The sequence below is a fragment of the Saccostrea cucullata genome, unplaced genomic scaffold (genome assembly GCF_032062105.1).
Source record: "Saccostrea cucullata isolate Sc308-1 unplaced genomic scaffold, CSIRO_AGI_Scuc_v1 ctg861, whole genome shotgun sequence".
In the NCBI taxonomy this organism is placed as follows: Eukaryota; Metazoa; Mollusca; class Bivalvia; order Ostreida; family Ostreidae; genus Saccostrea; species Saccostrea cuccullata.
In genome coordinates, this window is record NW_026935377.1 from 524,711 (window position 1) to 550,823 (window position 26,113).

The 26,113-nt window shown below is 32.1% G+C and overlaps 1 protein-coding gene across 1 annotated transcript in view; it reads right to left on the reverse strand.

The window, feature by feature from the left end:
- Positions 1–16,976: 16,976 nt before the first annotated feature.
- The window catches only part of LOC134242609 (arginase, hepatic-like), a 31,282-nt gene continuing 22,145 nt past the window's right edge, over positions 16,977–26,113 (reverse strand). Inside the window, exons 2-8 of the mRNA XM_062724710.1 lie at positions 21,884–21,969; positions 18,816–18,998; positions 18,264–18,529; positions 18,024–18,080; positions 17,800–17,904; positions 17,471–17,607; positions 16,977–17,330 (exon numbers count right to left, since the gene is read on the reverse strand). Coding sequence (XP_062580694.1) covers positions 17,137–17,330; positions 17,471–17,607; positions 17,800–17,904; positions 18,024–18,080; positions 18,264–18,529; positions 18,816–18,998; positions 21,884–21,969 — 1,028 coding nt within the window. The 3' untranslated portion in view covers positions 16,977–17,136. The remainder of the gene's footprint in view (positions 17,331–17,470; positions 17,608–17,799; positions 17,905–18,023; positions 18,081–18,263; positions 18,530–18,815; positions 18,999–21,883; positions 21,970–26,113) is intronic.

The following is a 26,113-nucleotide window of genomic DNA, read 5'->3' on the forward strand; positions in this document are numbered from 1 at the left end:
TGGGCAGCATACAGTATATTCACTTAAATCTGACTTTCTTTCCTACAGGTTCTGTGGTACATGTAGTCCGGATTGAACTCAAAGTATCAAAGTACCTGCGTGGCGTCATCTTCAAGTGCAAATTGTTGTTCCATGATCAACACTAAGAAACGTATTTCTGTGAAGTGTATTGAATTATCCCTAATTCGACAATGTTCGATGGATTTGAATACATATACCTAAAATCATCATTTTGTGATTATCCTTGTGCATTTGAAATGGATTACTTTTCGGCAGTTACTGATGGGATATTATATCATGTGGTGCTATGTAGTGCTTTAGGACTGGTGAAAGTAAATCAAGTTTGACATTTTGATGTCTGACATATGGAACACTCTGCAACCGATTGAAACTGTAATTACTCATAAACAAAATATTATATAAAATAGATATTTTATAATTTTAATTGAAATATCTTTAATAAAGCATTATTAAAAAAATTAAACGAAGTTTTGATATAAAATTGCTAGCTTTTTCTTTTATTTTTGTTGCTCATCCTTACGTTATAAATATAATGTATGTCATGTTGATTGAACTTATAGAGATCAAAAAATAAATTTGTATAAAAAGAACACCACACAATTGTACAGTATTTACATATCTAAACAATCAGAGGCTTATGATGAATAATTCACATCGGGTATTATTTTGAAAATTTTGACAATAATACTATGTATATCAATTATGCTCTTTGTGCCAAAATTTACAAGTGTTTATAGTTTTGTTGTAGGTACACTTGTTTTAATGTGTTAAATCTAGATATGTTTAATTTCTAAGCACATAATTAAGAAGTGTGTTTAAAATTCAAACACTTTTTGCAAAGACTTTTTTGTCACCTTCTTTTTTATATGTTTAATTCCTAAACATGTAAAATTTCTAAACACATGAGAAAGTGTTTAGATTCTAAACACTTATGTGTTTAGATTCTAAACACTTTCTCATACGTGTTTAGAAATTAAACATGGTTAGGAATTAAACATATAAAAAAGAAGGTGACAAAAAAGTGTTTAGAAAAGTGTTTGAATTCTAAACACATTTCTTACAGTGTATGTACTTAAATCTTTAATATGGTTTCTCACTTTGGTAAGGCCAGTTTTCATTTTATTTAGGGAATGTTTTTAAGTTTTGTCTGAGTTATTGGTGTGTAAAGACTTGTCGCTTAGGCATTTTCATGAAGCGCGTTTCATGAAAAATATGCCTACTTGCAAGTTTTATGTGATTAACACACCAATAACTCACACTTAACTTAAAAACATTCCTTATATTTACATTTTACATGTCTAAAAGTACCTAAAATATACTGAATGTTTGAATTTCGCGCTGTCCTGTACGTATTCTTTTATTTTTACTTGCGTCTCTGTAGCCTCATTGTTACGTCACGTTAGCGCATGTTCTCCGTGTATATTTCTACGCGTGAGTTTACACGAAAATGATCCTAGAGATGGAGAGGACTTATATAGGCCATGTCTGATGTCAATCCAATTATGTAATCTTACTTTACATAATAAAATATTCATTGATTAAATAAAATTAAAAATGATATTCAAATCAGTTTCACAGTTGGCTTACTAGGAAAAGACAGAAAATTTAAATATGAATGTTTGCATTGATACAACAGCGTGATTTAAATGACAATTCATATGAGTTCTATATGTTCATAATCTACAACTATAATGTCTGTGGTAAGAAAAAATGCCTAATTTATACAATACGGCTACACTTTTTTTATTTCAGAAATATTTTGTCTAAAAAGTGAAAAAAAAGAAGTTTAAATGAGATCGAAATCAAAACAAAACTGAATCGATATTATTTGAAAGTGCATGTATCAGACACGAGAACAGGTTTATGTTAATACACTGTATTGTGAATTACATTAAGAAATCATTATTATGATAAAAACTGTAATGTGCCTTGATATGAGAGGAATAACACTAAACTTACACGTACCCCTATAATCTGTTAATTGATCTTATATATTTATATTACATTATATCAAGTAATTCGTTTATCTTTTCACGTGTACCGTATTTCTTCAGAGAAAAAATATGATTAACAAGTACATACAAAAATGTATTGATAAAACTTTAAAAAAGCCACGTCATTTTACAAATAGTTTTCAATTTCTCATAAGTATATACAGACATATTTTAGTCACATGTATTCTCTTCTGGTTCCGTGAAGCTTGGCACTGATTTCGTTTTTTACGCTTTTTATTACTACCTGACCTACCTGCAGTCATTCTAATTTGCTGATCCTTTGGTCTCAATAAATAAAATGAACTAAATATACATTTTATGATTTTATAAATATAATCACTCTTAGGATCTTCATTAGATATCTCCAGTGTTAAAGTAAACTATGTATTAAACCATTTTTTAAAAGTTGTTTGGTTGCCCTCTCCGGACCGACTGACTAAAAATGGCTCGACTCAAAACAGTTTAGACAAGATATTTTTTCTTTATTCTACTCTTATCCCGTTAACAAATATGTTGAAATATTTTAAAAAAGGTTTTCATACCTACCGTCCGACCCAAAAGGTTCATTCTGAGTCAAGAGAACTTTTTTTTAGATGGCCTTATGTTACTTTTTATATTCACCAGCATACAAATCATTAATTTAAGAAAATTAGTATACTAGAAAACATATTCATATCATTTAGAAAAACAAGAAAACTCTAAATTTGGTAATCAATAAAGAATTAAAATTTATTATCTATCGTATTCCTTTAAAGTGAATATCACCACTGTTGCTTTTTCTGGAAATAAGTCAATGTACATAAAATCAATGTATACTTATCTGATACATGCATTGCAATATCTTTTTACAATTTGTAAACCATCTGTCTCTATCAGACAGACTTTTCATAAAATTACAGTTATTATCCTATTTATTTTGTATACACTCAGTCTTACTTTTCATCATGTAATTATCATTTCTCGTTATGACACATATTAATATACAAGGATAAACTATGATACATTACCAACATTACCAAATTATGCATAAAGGGAATCTCACAACTACATGAACATTGTTATGTTTAAAAATGACATTTTTATATGATGTATCAAATTAGCAAATTAAAGGGAAAATGTGTAATGTTTCACAGTTTCTTGCAATGAAGAGCTCCATGTACGTGCTACATGACAAGTAAAAAGATTAAAGTATGATCTATTGAAAAGAAAATAGTCTAATGCATGTAATTGCTCCATAATTCTGAATCAGAGTTACCTTTCCTTGTTCAACACAGTAGAAATCGCATTATTTTAGATTTCAGTTTTTCATGGTATAACGTATATTTGCATCAACAAAAAATCAGAGGTGGGCTCATGTGCCATGGAGGAGAGAACATCCCCTGCCGACCGTCACACCCACCATACGTTCCTTGTCATTATTGGAAAATAACGGGAAAATCCGTCGACAATTAAGTGCGTACATATATGTAATGGCTTTACAATTAGTAAAACTGAAATCTTAAAGACGTGGAATTGTATTTTTTTTCTTCAAATTTTTGTTTAAGACATTAAATTCACAACATTCATACGATAGTTATCCATTTATGTCTGTAATATATGAAGCCTCTTAATTTTAAAATAATTCAAAATTTACAAAACACTAGTACAGCGAAATATAATTCAAAAGTCTTTCCAGAATTAAACGTTTTGTGGTGATATCAGATAATTTCAAAATTTACTTAACAAATAAACTAAGTAAATCAAGTCTAGACAATAGTTTAACGGCTTTTTCGACCGATTGACTGGGAACTTTCTCCTTCATGCCACATTTTCAAAGATAAACACATGCACTGCTCCGGATTTTTTACATCATTCTTAATTTTTTTTTTAAAACTTGATTAATTATCTTCAATTTAATAACTACTAATCCTGAGCACAATCCGAACATCCTTTGAACAACGACAATAAAAACAACACATATATTTACCTCTTGAAAAAGTTCATTGAAATTTTTTTTACATATACCTATACCTAAATAAAAGTAAATCAAAGGAAGTGTGTAAAAATATCTCCTTTTATTGACAAATAGATTACTTTAAACAACTACCTTGTGTATCTTAAAGAGTTCATTGAAATTTTGTTTACAAATACATAAAAGTAAATCAAAGGAAGAGTGTCAAATATATCCTTTTACTGACACATACACTGTAGTTTATTGATAACAAATACCTTGTTTACCACACTGTAATCCAATGACTTTATCACTACAATTAATTTAAACACTTTTATTCAAACAAAACTTATTTTTCAAATCATTTTACAGCTTTTAATGTATCCATATGAAAATACTATAGTGGGTTCTTTTGAAATTATAATAAGGAAAAGAATCATTGTGTCAATCGATATATATTGCCATCGTGCAATGCTATTTTCCATTTACTGATTACATGTATATGCCGCTTGGATATATCAAATTTAGGGTAAAAATAAATGACACCATTTCTTCTAAATATTGGATGATTTTCTGACTCTAAATAATAAGACCGACTAATTACTTATTAACTGTATGACAAGGAGATGTCTTCAATTTTTAATTTGTCAACTTTCTTACAAATAATGTAGTTACCTGATAAACACATTGGTATATCGATGTGGTGCAATGTAGCCACTTGAATAAAAATTTCCATTCACCTGTAAATTTCTAAATGGAGGTAGGCTATTGAAAAACAAGTTGCAAGAAACGAGGGTATCTCCTATTTTTTTTCATTCAACAAATTGTCAACTCTTTGTTTGAAACACCCTTCGTTATTAGCTGACCTTTTTTGGAATTCATATGAAGCAGATACTTTGGAAAAATCTTTTACATCCATATATTTCATTCTTTTTTGTGGAATAATGACGGACATTTTAGCCTTCATTCACCATTTGAATATTTCAAAAATATTAAATAAATGAACGATATTTATGGCTTTAAAGATTTATTAAATGTTATAGAATGATAATAATGTTAAGCAGTGGTGCATTTGATGATTTTATCAAGCTCAACATCTTTACAAATCTACTTTCAATTATATTTGGATATTTTGCTTTATAAAAAGTAATCGATTTCCTTGATTGTACAAACATTTTCTAAAAAGTTAGTGGTTTTTTGAAATTATAATAAGGAAAAGAATCAATGTGTCATTTATATTGCCGACGTGTTTATATCTGCATGTGTATGATTCTATTCGAAGGCATGTCTCTACGCATATACAATTTCCACAGCCACTGATTTTTCTCTTTTTTAAGATTTTTGCACAAACAAGTTACTTTAATTCGGTTAGTTGTAGAATGCATCCTGACAATCATGTAGTTATGATAAACCAGTATATCGATGGTGCAATGTATCCAGTATATAAATATCATATCCATCTGTATCAGCAAATACAATTTATCAAGAGCACACCAAGGGGGATTTTTCAAACTTTGTAATGCCATTGTTTACACACTTTTTTGGAATTTATATGAAGCAGATTTTGTTCAAAAATCTTTTACATAAAAAAGAAGAAAACACTTGCTGTGGTCTTCAACTCGACATTTAGATATATCAACCACGTATTGTCAATCTAAAATAGTTACTTCCATTCTAATGTCGACACGATATATCCCAGTGAGCTTGAAATAAAGTTTACCTGCTCGCATCTCTTTCATATTTATATATTTTGCTTGAAAAAGACGTTAACGGTACCCCCATATATTTTGTGAAAAACGTGATGACGGCGTTACTTTTAAATCGTCAACTTCCCTTACATACATATATACAGCAATATACTTTCATCACCTGCAAACGGGGTTTATATCTCTCAGTTGATTCGATACGGAAGAGCATGTTCTACGCATATACAATTTCCAAAGCGAGGTAAGTTATTGACAAACAAGTTGATGAAGCAAGAATATCAGCAGTCTCGTTTGAAATCTCTATTTTGTAAGTTATATTGTCAATACCATATCCATATCAGCAAATACAATTTATCATTAAGTTGAGCTGGATGACTTTTTCATACTATTTGTAATGCCATTGTTTACACACTGATTTGTCCAAGGCTTTTGTTTTCGTTATTTCCAGATCATGACAAGGAGCTCAGGACAGGTGTGACCGGTGCTATGGAGATGCTAAATTTTTTTATGGCACCATCATAACCTTGATGTTAAAGTGTGTTGCTAAATGCTCCTATTTTTGTATTGTTCTATATACTTTTGAGCTTGAAAACTGTTCGCTATCTCCATATATTTCATGTAGTTAATAAAAACTATATTTTTTGTCCTCTATTTGTCACTATTCATTAAAACAATCTGAATATAGGCAAATAAAAAAATACTGTGGTTATTTATAAAACTTTAATTTTAATATAATGAATTGAAAAATAATATAGTTGGTTAGCTTAATTATTATGTTCGCCACTAGCTCTCTAATATGATTTTTTTTTGGAGATATGCTTTACATTTTAATATGAAGTTCTTTCATGCGTACAATACAAATTATGAGCGCAGAGCTTAACTGTCAAAAATATGATGTTTTTTTTGTTATGCTTTAATTTTAATATAATATCATAACTTTTCATGCTTAAGTGTGTTGTTAATGCCTCTAACTGTAATAGATTTTTTTTAATTGTTGGAAGACTTTACATTTTAAATTATTGTAAACTAATTTTTTTTCACTTTACATGTCACTATGTTTTTTTTGTTATGCTTTAAAAAAAATAACTTTTCATGCTTAATTATTATGTTCGAATTAGCTTAACTGTAATATGATTTTTTTTTTGGTTATGCTTTAATTTTAATATAATATTGTAACTTTTCATGCTTAATTATTATGTTCGAATTAGCTTAACTGTAATATGATTTTTTTTTGTAAAGCCACATTGTTGTACTGCACATATTTAAGACTTCTGCATTGCGGAATTGCAAATATGCTTTTGTGAATACTGCAATAATGCAGCATTATTATATGATACTGAAATAACGCTTCATTTTAAAATTGTTATTAAATGCTTCATTATAATTACTCAAAATTGTTATAATATCTAAAGGTTGTCCCTCAAAACTTTTATTATTAATTTGAAATGACTTATTTCATAATTCTTATATGTGAATAGAAGGAAACACTTGATGTAGCCTTCAACTTAACATTTAGATATATCGACGACGTATTGTCAATTAACAATGGTAATTTCCATACCCCAGCGTCTGACAAATCTGTTTCATATTTGGATATTTTACTTCAAAAAGACCTAATGGTAATCTCACAACCAAGCTTTATGATAAACGTGATGACTTTAACTTTTCTATCGTCAACTTTCCTTACTTATGCAGCAATGTACCTTCATCACCTGCATACGGAGTTTGTATTGCTCAGCTGATTCAATACGCAAGAGCATGCTCTACGTATGAACATTTCTAAAACGAGGTAAATTATTGACAAACAAGAATATCAGCAGTCTCGTTTAAAGTCATCATTTCGTAAGTTCTATGGTCGATCTTGTCGGCAAAATACAATTTATCATTGAGGCAAATTCTAACTGACTTTTTCATACTTATATATTGTTAGGTCATTACGTATTTATATAATGAAAAGACGACGGATTTTTCCGTTATTTCCCGATCATGACAAGGAGCGCACGGCGGGTGTGACCGGTCGGCAGGGGATGCTCACTTCTCCATGGCACCTGATCCCACCTCTGATGTTTCGGGGGTCCGTGTTTGCTCTGCTCTTACTTTGTATTGTTTTATGGACTTTTGATCTTGAATACTGTTTGTTATCTCCATATGTTTCATTCTGCAATAATCTGTAGTGATATTTTATGTAATGCAAATGAAATAAGGTAAAATGAAGCGTTCCATAAATATTTAACTTATTTACTTTAATTTGTTAAACGAATATGAAAACTATTATTAAATTTTTTCCAAAACATTGAATAACATAATGAGGAAAAAAAAAAGACATTTCTCTCTGTTTTCACGAAAATTGTTTAGAATCAAGAGTTGGAAGATATTAAGGAATTTGAAATAATTAATTTCTGAAATAAGAGGTAGTAGTACATTTTAAAATGACTAAAAATAAGAAAGGCCAATTTAGATTTATTTACTCTCTCTCTCTCTCTCTCTCTCTCTCTCTCTCTCTCTCTCTCTCTCTCTCTCTCTCTCTCTCTCTCATATAACTTATAATAATTATGCACATCAGAACTAAGTGAACTTTACTTGTTGTTGTTGCTTGTGTTTATTCTTTGATCGTTGGGATGTTTGAGTTTATTGATGCATTAAAATTGGATTCACTGAAGTGGAAATCTCACTGGCATGTCAATAAAGGGGCGGGAAACATGAATTTTATTTATTTCTAAAATCCATATGGGCGGGACCTTGGTGTTTATTGATGCGTGAATTAAGACTTGCGGACAATCAATGTCCTTATCAGCATTTCCGCTCCTTGGTTCTGTCACTCCCAAGAAGGTGTATATTTTACCTCCTCAATTAAAGAAAAACATCGGAACATGAATAAATTATTAAAACTTATGAAATAAATATGATAAAATTTGAAAAAAAAATGACATGTTAAAAAATACTATTGATTACAGAGGCCATTCCCTATACATGTATATTCTTTCTGTTTAAAAAAAAAATCAATGAAAAAATATTTCCTTATGAATATGACATATTTAATAATTCTGCACAGCTGTTAAGCGAGAAATGACGGTATTACCTAACGTTGATAACGCATTGGTTTGATTTAACGTCTTATTTCCGGAATCCATGTCACTCTCGTAGGAAATACTAGTAGTTTTTAAGGAAAACTATATGATTGAATGTACCAAATTGTACGAATTTCATGACCGTTTTAATTTAACACATTTATTTATTTAATTTTGACACTAAAATTACCACACCAAGTTTTCCCATTGCTTCAAGGTTTATTTTAAATATTTGTGTCAAAATAATGAGCAGGTTTATGTAAATATACAACCAGGAATGCAGCGAAATGAAGTGTATGATTTATGTGGGTCAGTGTACACTTCTAAAATCACCCCTAGAAGCTGGAAAACACGACAAGGCGTTGAGAATTATGGTCTGGAGAAATATTATAGCAGCCTTATTAATCATTTATGAAAAGAAGGATCCTTAACAAAGTCCGTATATTATGTGACTTAATTTTTTGGGGGGTGGACTTTATGAAAATTAAACTAAATTGTTATATAATACAGAGAAATAAATTTGTAATATTTTTATATGTAAACGACTTTAATGTGTTCCAGTTTGCATCAGACATAAATGCCATATGCATGTCACCGCTTTCCTTTCCCTAGTTTGTTCAGTAACAGCTTCCGTTCCACTTGCGTGCCTTTCTCTAACATTCGCTTTGTCGTTCTTTTTTGCATTTACCAACCTTCGCTTAGGCGTAAATGTTAAAATGCATTTTTTATAAGAAATTGTATAATTTTCTTTTAGAATGGCAGATTTTAACAAAGAATATTCTTCTTTAAAAGTCTTATCTTAGAATAAAAACAATAAAAAGTATGTTACTTCATTGAATATTAATATAAAAAATGAGTAGTGCTTGTACTTATAATAATTTAATGAGTAAAGTACTGAATATATAATTCATTATATGATTTATTAAATGAGGCATTTGTTTTGAAGAACTGTCTCTATTTCAAGTCAATCTCACACACCACCACTTTACTCATATTACATTTATTTGTAAAAAGTATACTGTAATGTTATTGTATACTAGATTCCTTATTTTTCGCGAGTAGTTATTATCGCGAAACGGCTCTTAAACGTCATATCGCGAAAATAATCAAAGTACTCAGAAGTACAGAGAGCCGGGCTCATTCAGAGAAGAATGAATGTCTTACATGAATTTCCTACATGAATCACGTTTATATTCTGATGAAAAATTATTTTAAAACTATCAATATAAATGAAAAGACACTGACAGTGAGTTTTTCGATCCTAATACCACGGTCCATCTTCGCTAGCCAAGGGTTTCTGATACGCTACTCTCCTCAAAAACCCTTGGCCTACGGTGTTCATAAAAATCGGAATTTTTTTCGTCAAGTGATCTTGAATCTATCAGATACGCACAGATTGCGTCATCGACAGAAATAAAGACACATGTTTAAAAAAAAATTAAATTAAAGTTTTTTCAAGAATAATTTAGAAGCTATAATTGAGTAATGTTTATTCATTACTTATAGTACAAATTGGAAGCTTCAATATAGATTCTTAATCACATATTTAGAAGATATTAAATGACACCATAGCTATTCATAGAATTGCATGTAATCATACGGATCGTTGTTTACTTGCGTTTTTCAATTCCGAGATTAAAGAGTCAAGAAGTATCCCGAACGGAAACATCGTCATTTACAAAAAACAATTGATGATTGGTCGACAGGTGTGTACTGAAATCCAATCAGAACTCTGGAAAAAAATACCGATTTTTATGAACACCGTAGGCCAAGGGTTTATGAGGAGAGTAGCGTATCAGAAACCCTTGGCTAGCGAAGATGACCACGGTCCGATTTTGTCAGAATCAGAATTAATCTTGTACCGCAGCTGATTGTAAACAAACAGGCCAGTCTGGTTCCCTCTCCTGCTTTACCTCGTATGTGTAGAGAACTACGATAACACTGATTATCAAAAATCCTTACGCTAATAAACTATGTTCTTTGACTTAGGACTGAAGTTTTCAAAGTGTTTATTAATAAAGATAAAACTTAGTTTTATTATTGTTGCTTTATTTAGCATTTGTATTATCTCAAAAGCTGTTGAGAGTAAGAACTATATTTTTGCACGTAATTTTAAAATGGCGACTATGGGGTTGACTTCCTGTCTTGAACAGAATAACATAAGCCGGCAATTGCTCTTTGAGCAATAAACCCGGCTAATAATTCGCGAGTGGACGGCAGATCAAAAGATTTTACGTGCTATTTAGGAGCATAAAAATAAAATCGAGTAGTTTTATTTCGCGAGTTGTGTTTCTTGCGAAGTAAAACGACAATTAATCTAATGCGTATAATTAAATATCGTGACTTTAAATACAATATTCAAGATGCCCTTATGAGATATTTTAGCTTCATGAATGTGATGTAATGAGGTTATGTCCGTAAAAAAATTAGCTGATTTATTTCAATAATCAATTGCATGGATATTTTTCAGTGCAATCATTTAACTACTGTCAAAGAACAATGAAGGATATGGAGATAACAAACAATATTCAAGAGCAAAGTCCATAAGACAATACAAAATAGGAGCAGAGCAAACACGGACCTTCGAAATATCAGGTGGGATCAGGTGCCATGGAGGAGTGAGCATCCCTTGCTGACCGGTCACATCCGCCGTGTGCTCCTTGTCATGATTGGGAAATAACGGACAATTAAATCCTTCGTCAATTCAGTGAACAATTAGTGTGGAAAAAAAAACGTCAGTCAGCATTCGACTCAATGATAAAATATATTTGCTGGCGAGGTCATTGTATCGACTAAAGAACCTACGAAATGATGACTGTAAACGAAACAATGACCCCACATCGTTGGATATTTGCTTTATATATAAAGGTACCTGTCCATATAGAAATTGATAGAAGTCAATACTTGAAAGACATTACTCCACATAGCGACAGAAAGTAATCTCCCATTTCCGGTAAAAATACAGTTAGACACAGTCAACGTATTATGTAAACGGTAGGATAAGCAATCAGATGCATCCTACATGTAGTAGTATTACCAGCGCGTATACTGCCCTAAGTTATGTTATGTCGTATAACATACTGCTATGTGAAAATAAGCTTCACTCATTAAATAATCTTATATGTAGTTTGTCAACTCAATTCATGTCTTCTCTGCGTTTTTGATAAATGAAGCACGTTCCTTTGAAAAGTTACAATCAACTCTAAACAATAAATGATGTATATGGAACTAACAAACAGTATTCAATCTCCAACGGTTACTAACAAAAATACACATTTTGGAGCAAAGCAAACACGGACGTCTAAAACATCTGAGGTGGGATCAGGTGTCATGAAGGAATGAGCATAATGAATTACACTGATATTTTGATTGGATTGTTTATTAATTAAGAAAGGTTAATCTGTTAGGTTGTCAATATGCCCCTAACTTATTTAAAAGAGGCACATGCGTTTGTTTCGGCATAGTTGTTTGTCTTTCGATCAAAAAAGTCGTATTTTTGTTTTTAGCGGATTTTAACAGTCGTGTTTTCTTTGGCCATCAATTTAAAAAACACTGAAGAAACAATTTTTAATAGCATAAATAGAGAACATGGTCAATATTGAGAGTCTTCTATTATCCTTGAGTAATATTAATGATGGAAGTACAATCAAAGTTAGACTCACATAAGATATACACATGTACAAAGACACTAACTTGTTTACAGAGGACCTACTGAAGATAACATTTAATTAGTTGATGACATTATTGAAATTGATTGTTAATATCGTCAAAATGAAAAATAAATTATTTTGACGCATTTGATTACTTCAGATCTGGATTGGAATTATCACCTCAAAATGCCAAGTAATACTTTAAAACAAGGTCTGAATGTTTTGAACATGCAGTATTAAGGTTAACAAGCCCTAAATGTTGAGAAGACAGCTAACTGACATACCTTATTTCAAGTCTGGGGAAATTTTGTTATCGGATTTGCCAGGAATAAACAATGATTAAGATCAATGTCTAGAGACAATGATCTCTAGAATCATAGAAAATTATACTACAACGAACAAGTATGAAATGAAGTAGGTAATTGTAATTAAGATTAGTCCATCTCGAATTATCCCTGTACAATACAAACATCTGAAGAGGTTGCAAAACACTGACCTCCACAACATCAGAGGTGGGGTCAGGTGCCGAGGAGGAGTAAACATCCCCTGTCGACCGGACACACCCACCTAGAGCCCAATGTATTAATCGAGTAGACGGAACCGTCTGAAGTCAATTTTAAAAGTATAAAAACAAAGGCCTATAACAATTGGTATGAAACATGTCAGGAAAAACACAAGCATATAATACACTAGTGATCATAATTTCTGATCATTTTTTAAAGTACATATCTCCTATCAAAGTGTATCTTTGATGAAGCCTACGTAACTCTCAGACATGTCAACGGATCCTTTATAAGCAATAAGAAAGGTTAGGGTCATTGACATATGAAGAGCTTTGTTTTCAAAATTTCATTGCATGAATGGTGACGTGGATGTTATTTAGTCAAGGTTGTTGAGGTTATTTCTGTTTTAGCCATATTTTCCGATTTGCTTTCTTGTCAACAAAGGGCTCCAAATTAAAAATCAGCATTTCCTCTATATTTATGTAAGTTCTGAGCAGAATATACCTAAATGCAAAGAAAAGCAATTTCAGTAGGAAAAAAACAAAAGGCCTAACAATTGGTATGAAACATGTCAACCAAATTCGATCCTTTTTAAGGTTTTATTTGCTATTTACATGTATTATGTCGTTATAAGGATAGTAAAATATGTACGACTAAATGAGTGTAAAAGGATTGTTGAGAACCCTCTATATCAACATAACCGTCGTAAGTCTGACTCGTTTAAAAAAAAGTTCTTACACGGAATATGCTCTTGCTTATCGAATACGCTGGAGATGTAACCTTAATATGCTGGTGAAACGGAATAAAACTACAGAAATAAGAAATGTTGATGTTGGAAATTAGGAATTATCTCGGTGAATTTGCTGGACCCTGCAATGTTTCTTTGTAAGGATCTTTATTAGGCTAAGGAATCCAGAATGACTAGGCTAGAATGTACTAACGTTGTTAGACTGGGATGTTAAAAGTATTAAACACTGAAAAATAAAATCAAAGTACAGAGAGCCGGGCTCATTTACAGAGTAGAATGGATTTCTTACACGAATCACGTTTATATTCTGATGAAAAAATTATTTGAAAACTATCAATATAAATGATAAGACACTGACAGTGAGTTATTCAATCCTAATACCACGGTCCGATTTTGTCAGAATTAGAATTAATCTGGTACCGCAGCTGAATGTAAACAAACAGGCCAGTCTGCATTTCCTCTATGCTTTACCTGTATGTGTAGAGATATACTAAAACACTGGATTATCAAAAATCTTACGCTAATGAACTATTTGTATGACTTATGAAGTTTTCAAAGTCATTTACTAATGTTTATTTTATATATATAAAACTTCGTTTTATTTTTGTTGCTTTATTTAGCGTTTGTATTATCTCAAAAGCGGTTGAGAGTAAGAACTATATTTTTGCACGTAAAAAACTTTAAAATGGCGACTATGGCTTACCGAATATCCTGCCTTAAAAGGATCACATAAAGCCGGCAATTGCTGTTGAGCAATAAGCCCGGCTAATAAGATTCATATAATAATTAAAATGTATGCTTTTTTTTCCATGGTTACAGAGGAAAAAGTGGCATAAAAATATTGGCTTTTTATATAAACGTTTTCATAAAAATTAGCTTAATTTCCAATAAAAAGCCAATCTAAATAAAATTACATGTTTTTGATGAAAACGCAATATAATTAACACGTCCAAGTCTAGGTCAACAAAATCATTTTCCACCTGTGATATTAAATATTTTAATTGGAAATCTTTGAATGTATAATTCAAGGAAAGATCAAGCAAGCAATAAATAATTTAAAATAATAATAAAAAAATCAATTGTTCTTCTTTGATTTAAATATCAACATTCTCGTTTAAAGTCACCATTACGTACATCCTGTGATCGTTGAAATGACTTTATTAGCAAATTCAACCTATCCTTGGTTCCTATTTAGGCTAAATTGATTCATAATAATGTTAGGCGTTTGCTTTTATGCTGCATTGACTACCAGATTATTCTTTGAAATCTATTGAGATAAGGAACCGTATTCCAGCTCAAAAGTTCATTAAACACCACAAATCAGGAGCAGAGCAAACACGGACCTCCAAAACATCAGAGGTGGCATCAGGTGTCATGGAGGAGTGAGCGTCCCCTGTCGATCTGATCTTATGAATAAAAAATAGTTAATAGGGTCTGCAGCGGGTTAGAGGGAGATGCTTACCCCTCCTTGGCACCTCATCCCACCTTTTAGGATTTTCAAGAGTTCGTATTTTGTAGCATATGATTGTTTTGTAATGTTTATAGATTTTTTTATAATTCGATCACTATTCTTTGTCTTTATCTTTTTCATTTTTATCATTAAAACAATGAAACGCATGGCTTCATCAGAATGCCATGAGGTGCTGACCTTGTTTCGTTTATATCTGTACTCAAATCAATTTAATTTGCTGCAAATATCTAGGCATTAGCCTTCAATTCGTTATCATATCTTGAAGTACTGTTTAAGAAATTGCAGTTTGAAAACGTACCTTATATTATAAAGTTTATAAGGCATACATCGGAAATTCCAAAATATACCAGTCTCTTTGAAAACTGAATGGAAGAGGGTAAATATGGATAAAAGTATCCAAAAATTTTCATTCATTAATCTAGGTATTAGACGCGACGTTTAATTGTTTAGAAGTACTGTAAGTAGCGTTGAAGGATTCAGGCTTTATAAGACGAACGATTTTTCAGACTAGTCGTCTTTTAACATCAAAATGCATCAAAATGCAGCTAATTGGAACTGTAACGATCTTGAATTCTTTGCAATTTATTTCTGGCATGTTTATCTGAAGTTAAGCTGTTTAACAAGTTGTCTTTCTCATTTGTATGGGTATAGGGGAAACAATATTACCGTCAAACGTTGTTTATAGATAAGGAATGGTCGGAGTATGTAGCCAGATGTAAAGAAAGGAGAAAAGTAGAGTTTAGACTTCGTAAATAAAACCTATCGCATGGTCGTTTTTCATTTGATATGTTACATGCCTTTTGTATGGTTGCTTTTATACTTAATTTGACTGGTATTCTGTAAGCCTATTCAGTACAAAGGTTCGTGGCGGGGTTTACTAATTGACAATTAGAGATGCTTACTCCTCCAAGGCACTTGATTCCATCTCTGTTTTTTCAGGGACAAATGTTATATCGTCACGATTTGACTTGTTTACGAGATTTATGATATTCATGCATTAGTTCAAAGGGAGGACTGTATGTTGTTTAACGTCCCTTTCACTCATATGGAGATTCAAACGGATCATTCAAAGGGAGGGGAACATGGATACTTTACCACTTATACTGTAAAACTTTGGTGGGCAACCAAGTTTCACGTACAGACTTTACATTTCCTTTATTCATTTTTTCAGTCCATTATTGAGTGAAGCAATGTTCTACTTTCACCTGCATAGATACAATACGTACTCAGTATATAAATTATATAGGTACTCTGTAAACACTGGAGCTTGTTTAAGATTCAAATTAAAGGTGTTGTTTGTTGGAATAAGATTCTTGAAGCGCTGGTTTATCAAAGTACGGAGAGTATCAGCAGATCAGCATTGAACCAATCAAAATCTACTTATGTCTGGATATCAGAAACCAGCTCTAATTTTAATTCTTTGGATTCTGAATATGCATTGCTGATTTAAAAGCAGATTAAATATCTTTGAAAAAGTATCTTAACTTTCCTCTACAATGTAACTTTGGCATAATACATGCAAATCCTGCTTTCTTGTTAATAGTCAGTCAGAAGACATATTTCGACTTTTTATTTAACAATTCTAAAAGATTAAAAGCAGATAATGTGATAATTAGTACAAAAAATCATATATATACAAAAATTATTAAACAAATATAACAATAACCAACAAAAAAAAAAATAGAAACTGTTGCAAAAAATACATGTTGAATGTTACAGATGAACTTTTTTCACAAATGGTTATGGTATACAACATATGATATGTTAATAAAATGTTTATTTCAAATTGTACGTAATTTTTAATTCAAATCTGTAAAGTTCTCGTTTATAAGTCTATATTTAGGCTTAGTGTCACTTGTAAACAAAATCATTCTCTCTTTCTTTCTCTCGCTCTCTCTCTCTCTCTCTCTCTCTGGCTTTCTTTCTCTTTCTCAAATATGCATATTAAAAATTAATTTACAAAAATAAACTTCCACACATTTCATTCGCTCATTATTATGCAATATGGTTCCTTCAAACATGAACTTCTTTTCTCCGCACAGACTTTACGAAGGGGGCGGGGCCACAAAATTCGTGTGCATCGGAATCGGTATTTGGTAATTTTTTGGATAAACACCTTGGCGTCGCCCACCGAAACAGTGTGTGATGATCTGAAGCGCCGAATTGACAGTGATCTGGTTTTCACGATCGTTTCCAAGACTTGGATTCACTTCCGCTATATCCACGCATGACAGTCGACCTACAAAAATAAAATAGTGAGTAGTTTTTATTTTTGTTAAATTTTAATGTACCAACCAAAAACTTCGGATCTATATATACAAAAAATAAATAACATCGATCGCTCTATCATCAAGTTACGGAACAGGCAATGGAACATACCTGTGGCGGCAAGTTCCTCACAAATGTAGTTTCCCTCCCTGATGGAGAGGCCCCCGGGGACGGGAGTACCGGTGCTGGGAGCGAGGGACGGGTCCAAAGCGTCAATGTCAAAGCTCAGGTGAATAGGCTTCACTCCCCTGTAAAGACAAGATCAAAAATACGTTCATCTATTTTTTTTCTAATCGTTATTTCACAATTTTTAAAGTTCATTTGTTTAACTCTTTTTTTCTAAACTTGATTTCGTTGCATACAATAAGGAAGGAAGTATGGATTCTCATAATCCGTAAAAGTTTAGTGTCGATTTTCTAGCACATGCAAATTTAACTCACTCAGGGTCCAGGTAATTCATGGCTTTCTCGACCACCTCCTTGATCCCGTGTCTATCCACTTCCGACATTGAGAAGGAGTGGATCCCAAGCTTCTCTATGATGTATCTGAAAAGTAAGAAAAATATATTTCAGCACATAACCTACGCTGTACATGTATCTGAGCAATAGCATCACAACTATATTGAAATGATTATTTTCGAGGAATAATTATGTGCTCAAGTTACCTCTCCCCAGGGTCAACATCACGAAGTCCAATGTAGGCGATGTTCTTAGCAGACAAACTGCAAGAAAGAGAGGGATTTGTATTACAAATAATCTAATGACTTTCAGAGAATAATATTAAAGAAAAGAAACTGTATTATCAAAGTACTTCTGGATAAATGAGCTTCCGTATCAAATGAAAACCGCCCGGAACAGGATAATTTATTTAATATATTTAGAATAAAAAAGAAATAAATGATTACCAAGGTTTGATAAATTCGAATCCCGGGAGCTTGCTGATGTATGGCTGCAGTTCCTTTACAAGAAATGACAACGGCATTCCATGCATGTTTCCGGACGATGACGTCAGCGGTGTGTTTATATCTGCGTGCGCATCAACCCAGACTACCACGTGATCAGGCTGTGCCAATGAATGTCCGTAAATCGAACCAATAGCCATACTGTGATCTCCACCAAGAGCCAAGCAAACTCTCTCCGATTTGATGACATTGTACACATCAGCAGCAATCTAAGGAGGAACATATGACATTGTTTTTTGATGTTACATTTGCAGATTTTGGCCTACACTTGAATAAATTTTGAAACACATTCTTGCTTGCATCTGTTGGACTGTTTCAAAATTACTGCGGTATTGACTTTTGTAAGCCAAAATGATTTTATTCGGTGATATGCGTAAACACAATTATTTTATACTTATGTCTAGTATATCTGTCAACAAACACTATAATAACTGCCCTGCAAGAGATATACGGCAGTTATCAATCGGTTGAACAAAATTAAGGAGGTTGAATTACATTTTCCGAGGCCGTGGCCACGTGTTTAGGATTCTTGACCGGCAGATCGAAGTGGTGGTCATCCTCATGGCTGGGTGTCCCCACGTCTCCGTAGTCGTGCACGTCTAGCCCCAGTCCTTTCAGCTTCTTTATCAGACCGCCTTCTCTTAGGGCGTTAGGGCCATGCTCAGTTCCGGGTTTAGCCTGTATGGAAAAATTATCATATTTAACCAATGGCATCAGGGAAATTCATATACCGAATAATATAAATGTGCTCATAACCTCGTTTAATGTACATGATATATATTTTGCACATTGCATGTATAGCTGTGTTTAAATTAAACAACTCTTTCCCTATATTTCTAAATTTAAAAATTTATTAGTGCCTGTCATACAACTTAAACCGTCTCCTAAGGAAGACGATATATAAGAGTGGAAGTATTTTAGTCCTCGATCTGTGCATTTCCTTTCTTCTCTGATTATTAAAAAATCATAATGTGAAATATTTCAATTATATTATTAATTGAATGGCTTTTAACGCCAATGGAGATTATTCTTTTTCGTACGACTTAACAATTTTTCACGAATTGAATTTCAATCTGTAAAAAAAAAAATGACAAAACAAAAAGTAAGAAAATTACAATCAAAGAAACAGACTTACTTTTTATCGGCCTAACAACAATTAATTAAGTTTCACTGTTATAACATATGTTCTTTTTTTTCTCATGAAAACATTGGATTTGTACTATAAGTTAACTTGCTTCCATTGTTGTCTGTAAAATGTTTAAAGCCAAGGACTACAGTACTCAAGAATAATATCATATATGGCCTGGTAGGGGTATGTCGGTGACTGTTTAAATATGTTGTTTAAAACGGCAAAACTTTTCGGAAATGCTATTCATATTTTATCTATACTGTCAATAGACTTTCGGAACGAGACGCCATAGCAAGCTTTCACACAATGACGTATCATGTAAAATCCCCATCATCTTGCGAAATACATACATGTGTATGTATAAAATTTAAAGTGCTTTTTCCAAATGAAAACACTTGTAAAGTGTCGTACGATTAACCAAAACAAACTCGACCTACTTAATATTTTGGGGAAAAACCTGATCTTGATCACACGGATAACAGAGTTTGCAGAAAAAGTAAATCGAGAAATCATTGCTAGACAAAACGTATTTCGTTGTTTCGATCAAATTGGATGGTAAAGCATCTGCGTTTTACAAAAAGAAAAGTCTTTCACAAAGTCTGCGCGTATTTATTGTTTATTAATTGATAAAACGCTTACATATTCTATTTATTTCCAATCCTGTAAATCACAAGCTTTCTTAACCTGGAAGTACTTTCGCACATGTCTAGATGTTTTTTCCGCCCCCTGCCTCTCGCTCGGTTGAATTACGAGCCCGATCGATGAACCTGCATCTGGCGGTTATGCACTATGCTACGTACAAAACTACTTCACGATGAAGTCCAAATCACCCCATAACTTTGTATAAATACACATATATCCAAAAAATTATCTTGGTAAAGCTAACGGTAAATACATGGATCACTTTTTGCACTTCCATTTTTATAAAATATTGGAGTTCCGATTTAATTAAGGCATGTATTCCAACTAAGTTCATATAATTATATATTACAAAAGTATTAGATTCCCTTGCCCAAAATAATAAAGCTTGAACATGAGCACAAACGAAGCCTTTAATCTCTCTTCCATGCTTACGGCGCAGTTCTGGCTGTCAGTTCTGACTCCTCAACGAGGAGCCATTTGTCTTTATATACAGAGCGCTAAAATGATTCAGTCCCTGGTCACCAAAATGTTTTCTCGTTTATCTATGTCTGCGGCTGCCTGTTGCGCGCACCTGACATAAATTTTATCTTTTTTTATCTTAGCTTTCGAATTTTAACCTTTCAAGACGCTTCGTTATTATTTTAAATTTCTTTTAAAAATATTAAATAAAGTGTTTTGAAAAACAAATTAGAAAAGATTTGCATTCATGTTTAGAAAAATTCATCCTATTTTTAATTTTTTTTTTTTAAAGAATAAGCTTTATAATTCAGATATTTTCCACCGTGTATTTGAATTTTACTAACATATTCAAATACAGTATCTTAAGCTTATGTTAAATATGTGATTGAATACTAAATATTAATTTTTTTAATGGCAAGAAAAGCCGACAAAATCCCATTTGGTTATAGAAACATCTGAATGAACATTGTTTATTTTACTTATTAGACACTATGGCATTTAAATTCATGTCCATCAACATACAAGTATGCATCAAACTACATACAATAATTGCGTATGACAAAATTTAGATCAGGGAATTAGATATATGCAATACCAGCATACTTAATTTCTTAGATGCTCTCTATCCAAAAAAAAGTCAAAAATCGAAAGAGATTTTAAGGTCAAAGCGTATTGTTCCTCATTTTAACGTCACCTAGAACCATACCAATTTAAACCTTAGCAAATACAAGACCGAGATCTTGGGGACAAATACAGAATCCCAATGTTTATCTAAAGAATAAGGCACACAAAGGAAGCCCGGGGATTTATTTCTAATGAAGGCTTTCTCCTAAAAAATGTTCGTTGTCTAAGTCTAATCTTCCCCCCAATTTACAGTCGTTCTTTATAACAACATCCCGGCGCTAATCCGCTCGACCAATAACAAGTTCAGGGCCGCAGCCCAGATAAAAGAAACTTAGGCGATGGAAAATGTTTGAAAATCTTTATCTTTAAATTTTCCCTCGATTTCTATATGGGCGCTGTCCCTATTAACCAATGAAGTGAAATTTGACGTGGGCGCTGTCCCTGATATCCAATAAAATGGAAATATGTCGCAAAACGTAACGAACACGCAGAATACAACATAAAATGCAAATGTTAACATTTATCAAACTGACACATGCTTACACAGAGATTCTAAATTTTAAAACTGCTTTGTTTATTTTTTCATGAACTGGAATCTCTAAAACATAAGTATGGAAAATAAGAAATCAAATATTCAGAATTTTATTATAATCATTATCAAATAATGTATTTGAAAGAACTATTGAATGAATGATGAAGATTTCCTTACCTGCCCATGATGGACGGGGCACCCAACAATTCCAACTTTCCTGTCACTGTAATGCAGCATATTCTTTCTTAAAAATGATGAAAACTCTGGAAAAATAATCAATCAATGCAATTTTATAGGCCAGAGTGACCATGTGACTTTTTCGGGAGGTGTGTCCCTCTAATCCAATCAGATGGCTAGAATTTGCCTTCGTTTTCTAACGCGTGACATAGTTGTGTTTACACGATTTGGGGAGGTGTGTCACTCATGGCCAATGAAAACATTAGTCTGGTGAGGTACCAGTGAGGGCATCACAAAGCATTCAAACTACGATGTTATCAAAATTGTTGTGATTGTGTAATGATTTTTTTGGTCAATGGAAACTTTCCGTTTTGAAAACTTTCCACCACTTTAGTTCTCCCGGATCAATAATAACATCATCATTAGCAATCATATACAAATAAATACATTAAACCTCAATAGCCCCCTAAGCAAAGAGTCTACGTATTAAAAAAAAAATGTTTTCTTTGACCCAAACTTTGACTGTTTACGGACACAAAATGAGGACATCTTATCTTTTTGTTGTAGTTTCAGAGTCAGTGACCGCTTCCCATCTCTCCCGACTCATGTAATATATCACACTGACTGTCAGTACAAAATTATAATTATGTTTTTAAAATAATGTACCGAATGTTTACTTTAATATTTTCATTCTTGACTAATGTATTTTGACTGATATGCACTAAATGAAAAAAATGAAGTCCTGGTGAATTATAACGTTGTTATGATTTTACTAAATTCCTACTGCAAGATAAAAAAGTACCGTGTTTGTTTAATTTTGACTGTACATGTATATGTTTTGGCTGACCAAATCAAAAATGGGTCACACTAGATGCAAATTTAGGATTTAATGGATAGTGTTTGGTTTACAATTCTCTTGTTCGTAATTTTCCGCCTAATGTTTTGATTAATTATTGATGTCCAAAGCGCTGAAAAAAATCAAAAATATTCCACACAAATATTTAATACTTATTCACGCCATTCAAATGAATGGGTCTACGTCCCCTGGTCACGTTGTGAAATAGAGCGTGACCAGTATGTCACGGGGGTCAGATAACTCACGGTCAGGCCATTCATTCATTGAGAAAAAATCTCCATGACGAGGATGGAAGATGAGAAGTCTCATTCAAATTCCCAGACCAATGGCCGATCGGTGAACCCCTGCCTTCATGCGTCACTCGCTACTCAAAACTAACAATTTAAGGAGAAAATTAATATGCACTTTTTTTTGTATCCGGTTTCCAAGCTAGAGTTTCAGTTTCTGTATTTTTGTATTTTAGTTTCAGTTTCATATAATGGGCACAAGTGTATATGGACATGTAAATAAAAAAAAGTTATTAAAGAATAAATTTGCTACAAATTTGATTACCTAAACACTCTTTATGTATACTAGTATATTATGTATCTAATGAAACAATGTTTTGAGAGTAGACATGAAATGAAACAGATCATTTAGCTTGCGTAGCTCTTTCCACTTCCGTAATATTCTACTGAACTCTTTACGGATTTTGAGGGTGTGTGTGTAAGTTTTAAAATAATTTTTGTTCGATTTCTTGAGATTATTAGGAGTTTTGGTGTTAGAAAAATCATGGGAAGACAGGTGTGTATGTGTTGAAAATACAGAGTATATATATTACTTAATAATTTTTTTTTCCTGTCTCAAACCTTTATAAATGCCTGACTCTTATTGAAACTTCCTCGAAATGATAATCACCAACTCTAAATATGCCATTTGTTTATGAAATCAAATGACAACAGTATCCATGGAAACCAAGAAATATACATTTTTTAATTCATTTTGCTCAGTAACAGTTAATTAAGCCAAAATTTCAAAAATGAATTCAAATTGTAAAGTTCCTCGTATCTCAATGTCATGGAAAGTTAACGAATGCGTTGACCAAAAAAGTTTCATGCCTTTAATTTTTATTCACAAGAGATAGAAAATCGCATTTAATGTGACAGTTGTTTACAAGTCTACATTTTTCAGGTAAGCGACTTTGGAGATACTAAGTTTACGAATAGCGTACTTGCTTATTCTGGTTTCAACTCCAGTAATGCAACATTTAGTTGAGTCTAGGATGACATGCTTTTCTTTCCATTTCAAGTATATTAGTCACCTTACTTATCACACCCTCCAAATTTCGCTTTCAGGGACTTTTCTTTAAGGAGAACGTCGGGTTTTTCCTTAACAAGAACCTTTTGGATCGTGAGTGTTCCCAGACAGTGCTCTTATATGTTTCAGATGAAACTCCAAGGCATTTGAAATGTTATAAAGTGCACCCACTTGACGTTTTTAACCTTTCTTCTCATAAATAAAAATGTCCCCATACTATAAGACGTCAAGCACCTGTGGGTGAGACGAGGATGCAAGGTCAACAGGGAAAGCTTACTTCTCCGTGGCACCTGGCTTATATCTCTGATGATTCTAGAGATTCGTGTTTGCTCTGCTGAGAATTTGCTTAGCTTAAGTGCACTTCTGAGCTTGATTATACGGTTCATTGTCAGGTATTTCATTATTGTTTTACTAGGTCTCTGCCATTTCTAACTAAATCTTGAAAAAGCTTTTCCCCCTTTTCTTGGAATATCAGCAGTCTCGTTAAAAGTCATCATTTCGTAATTTCTATGGTCGATACAATGACCTTGTCAGCAAATACAATTTATCATTGAGTCAAATGCTGACTGACATTTTTCATACTAATTGTTAGTTAGTTATACGGGTCATTTTAAAAAAAAGTTTATTTTTTTAATGACATATTTCTGAAAAATGAAAGTGGTTTCACTATGATTTTTTCAACTCTGTTTGAATAATACAGTATTAAACTACTAAAATTCATCACATTGCAAAAAAAATAAATATTTATTTAAAAAAATATTGACATTTTATCTTAGTCATTTAAACTTTAATGTCCTTCCTGTTACTTTCATAAAAAGAGCTGTAAAACTCTATTTCAAATAATCTTTTGTATATTGTTTGAAAAAATTGAAAAATATCATTGAATGCCAAGATGCTTGACATTTGTCTATGTATATGATCGTTTAAAAGCATATACCAAACAGAAGCAAAATCTACGGGTTTCTCTTCATGAAAAACCTTATTGCGAAATGTTTATACACTATAGTTGAAAAAAAAAACATACTTGTACATTATTTTGGTAATGAGAATAAACAATTACAGAAAGTTAATTAAACAGGTGTTCTGCAAAAGCAATTTAAACTAGGAAAATATACTGGTAACAGTAAGGACTCGGGTAACAGGAAGGACAAAACAGTAACAGCATGGACAAATTAACAGGGTAACAGGATGGACAATGAAATCTAGAATTAGAACAAAAATTAGACTTTTTATAACTTTATTGGTTAAGAAAAGAGAAAGAAATGTAGAATAAACACATGATATTGTCAAATCTGGCAAATTCGAGACAATTGAAGACCTTTATGTCCATCCTGTTACGAAATGTAATTGTAAAATGCTATTAGAATATATATCATTTCATTTTTTTATTCATTAGAGGTACTCCATGCTGTTGCAAAACTAAGAAATTTTCATAATTATAGGTAAAACAAATGATACAACTAAAATAGGTATGTAAAAACCGGGATAATTTGTCCCTCCTGTTACAATTTCTGTCCATTCTGTTACAAGAGTGCATGTTTAAGTTATAATGGCACTATTTGAAGCACAAACATATTTCAATAGGATTTACGAAGCTTTTTATCATGTGTAATTAAACTTATATTAATAAGAAAATTAAAATTAATTGCTTTTATTGCTAAAACTCAAGATATGAAGTCCAGTTTTTCTTACTGTTACCATGTTAATGGTAACAGGAATGACAGTAACAGGATGGACGTTTCTCATATAAATCACCCGTTATTTAGTATAATGTACTCTTTTTGCATCATCGGGACATTGAAACCATTTCTTTGTAACCTTGTTCATCTTATTGTTCTAGCAGAATAAACAATTTAAAGAGTACTTGCATATTATGAAGGTAACAGATAGGACATATTTTCATTATACACTACCAATGAGACAAACTTATCGAACTTTGAATCCTTTCTTTTATTCACTTTCAAATCATGGCGCTCATAAACTTGAGACAACAGTACGGCTTGTCTAGAATGATTTTTATGTCCCGTATATTTTTGAAATGTGCCACTGATCTCAAGAGCATCGTACTTTTTTTTATT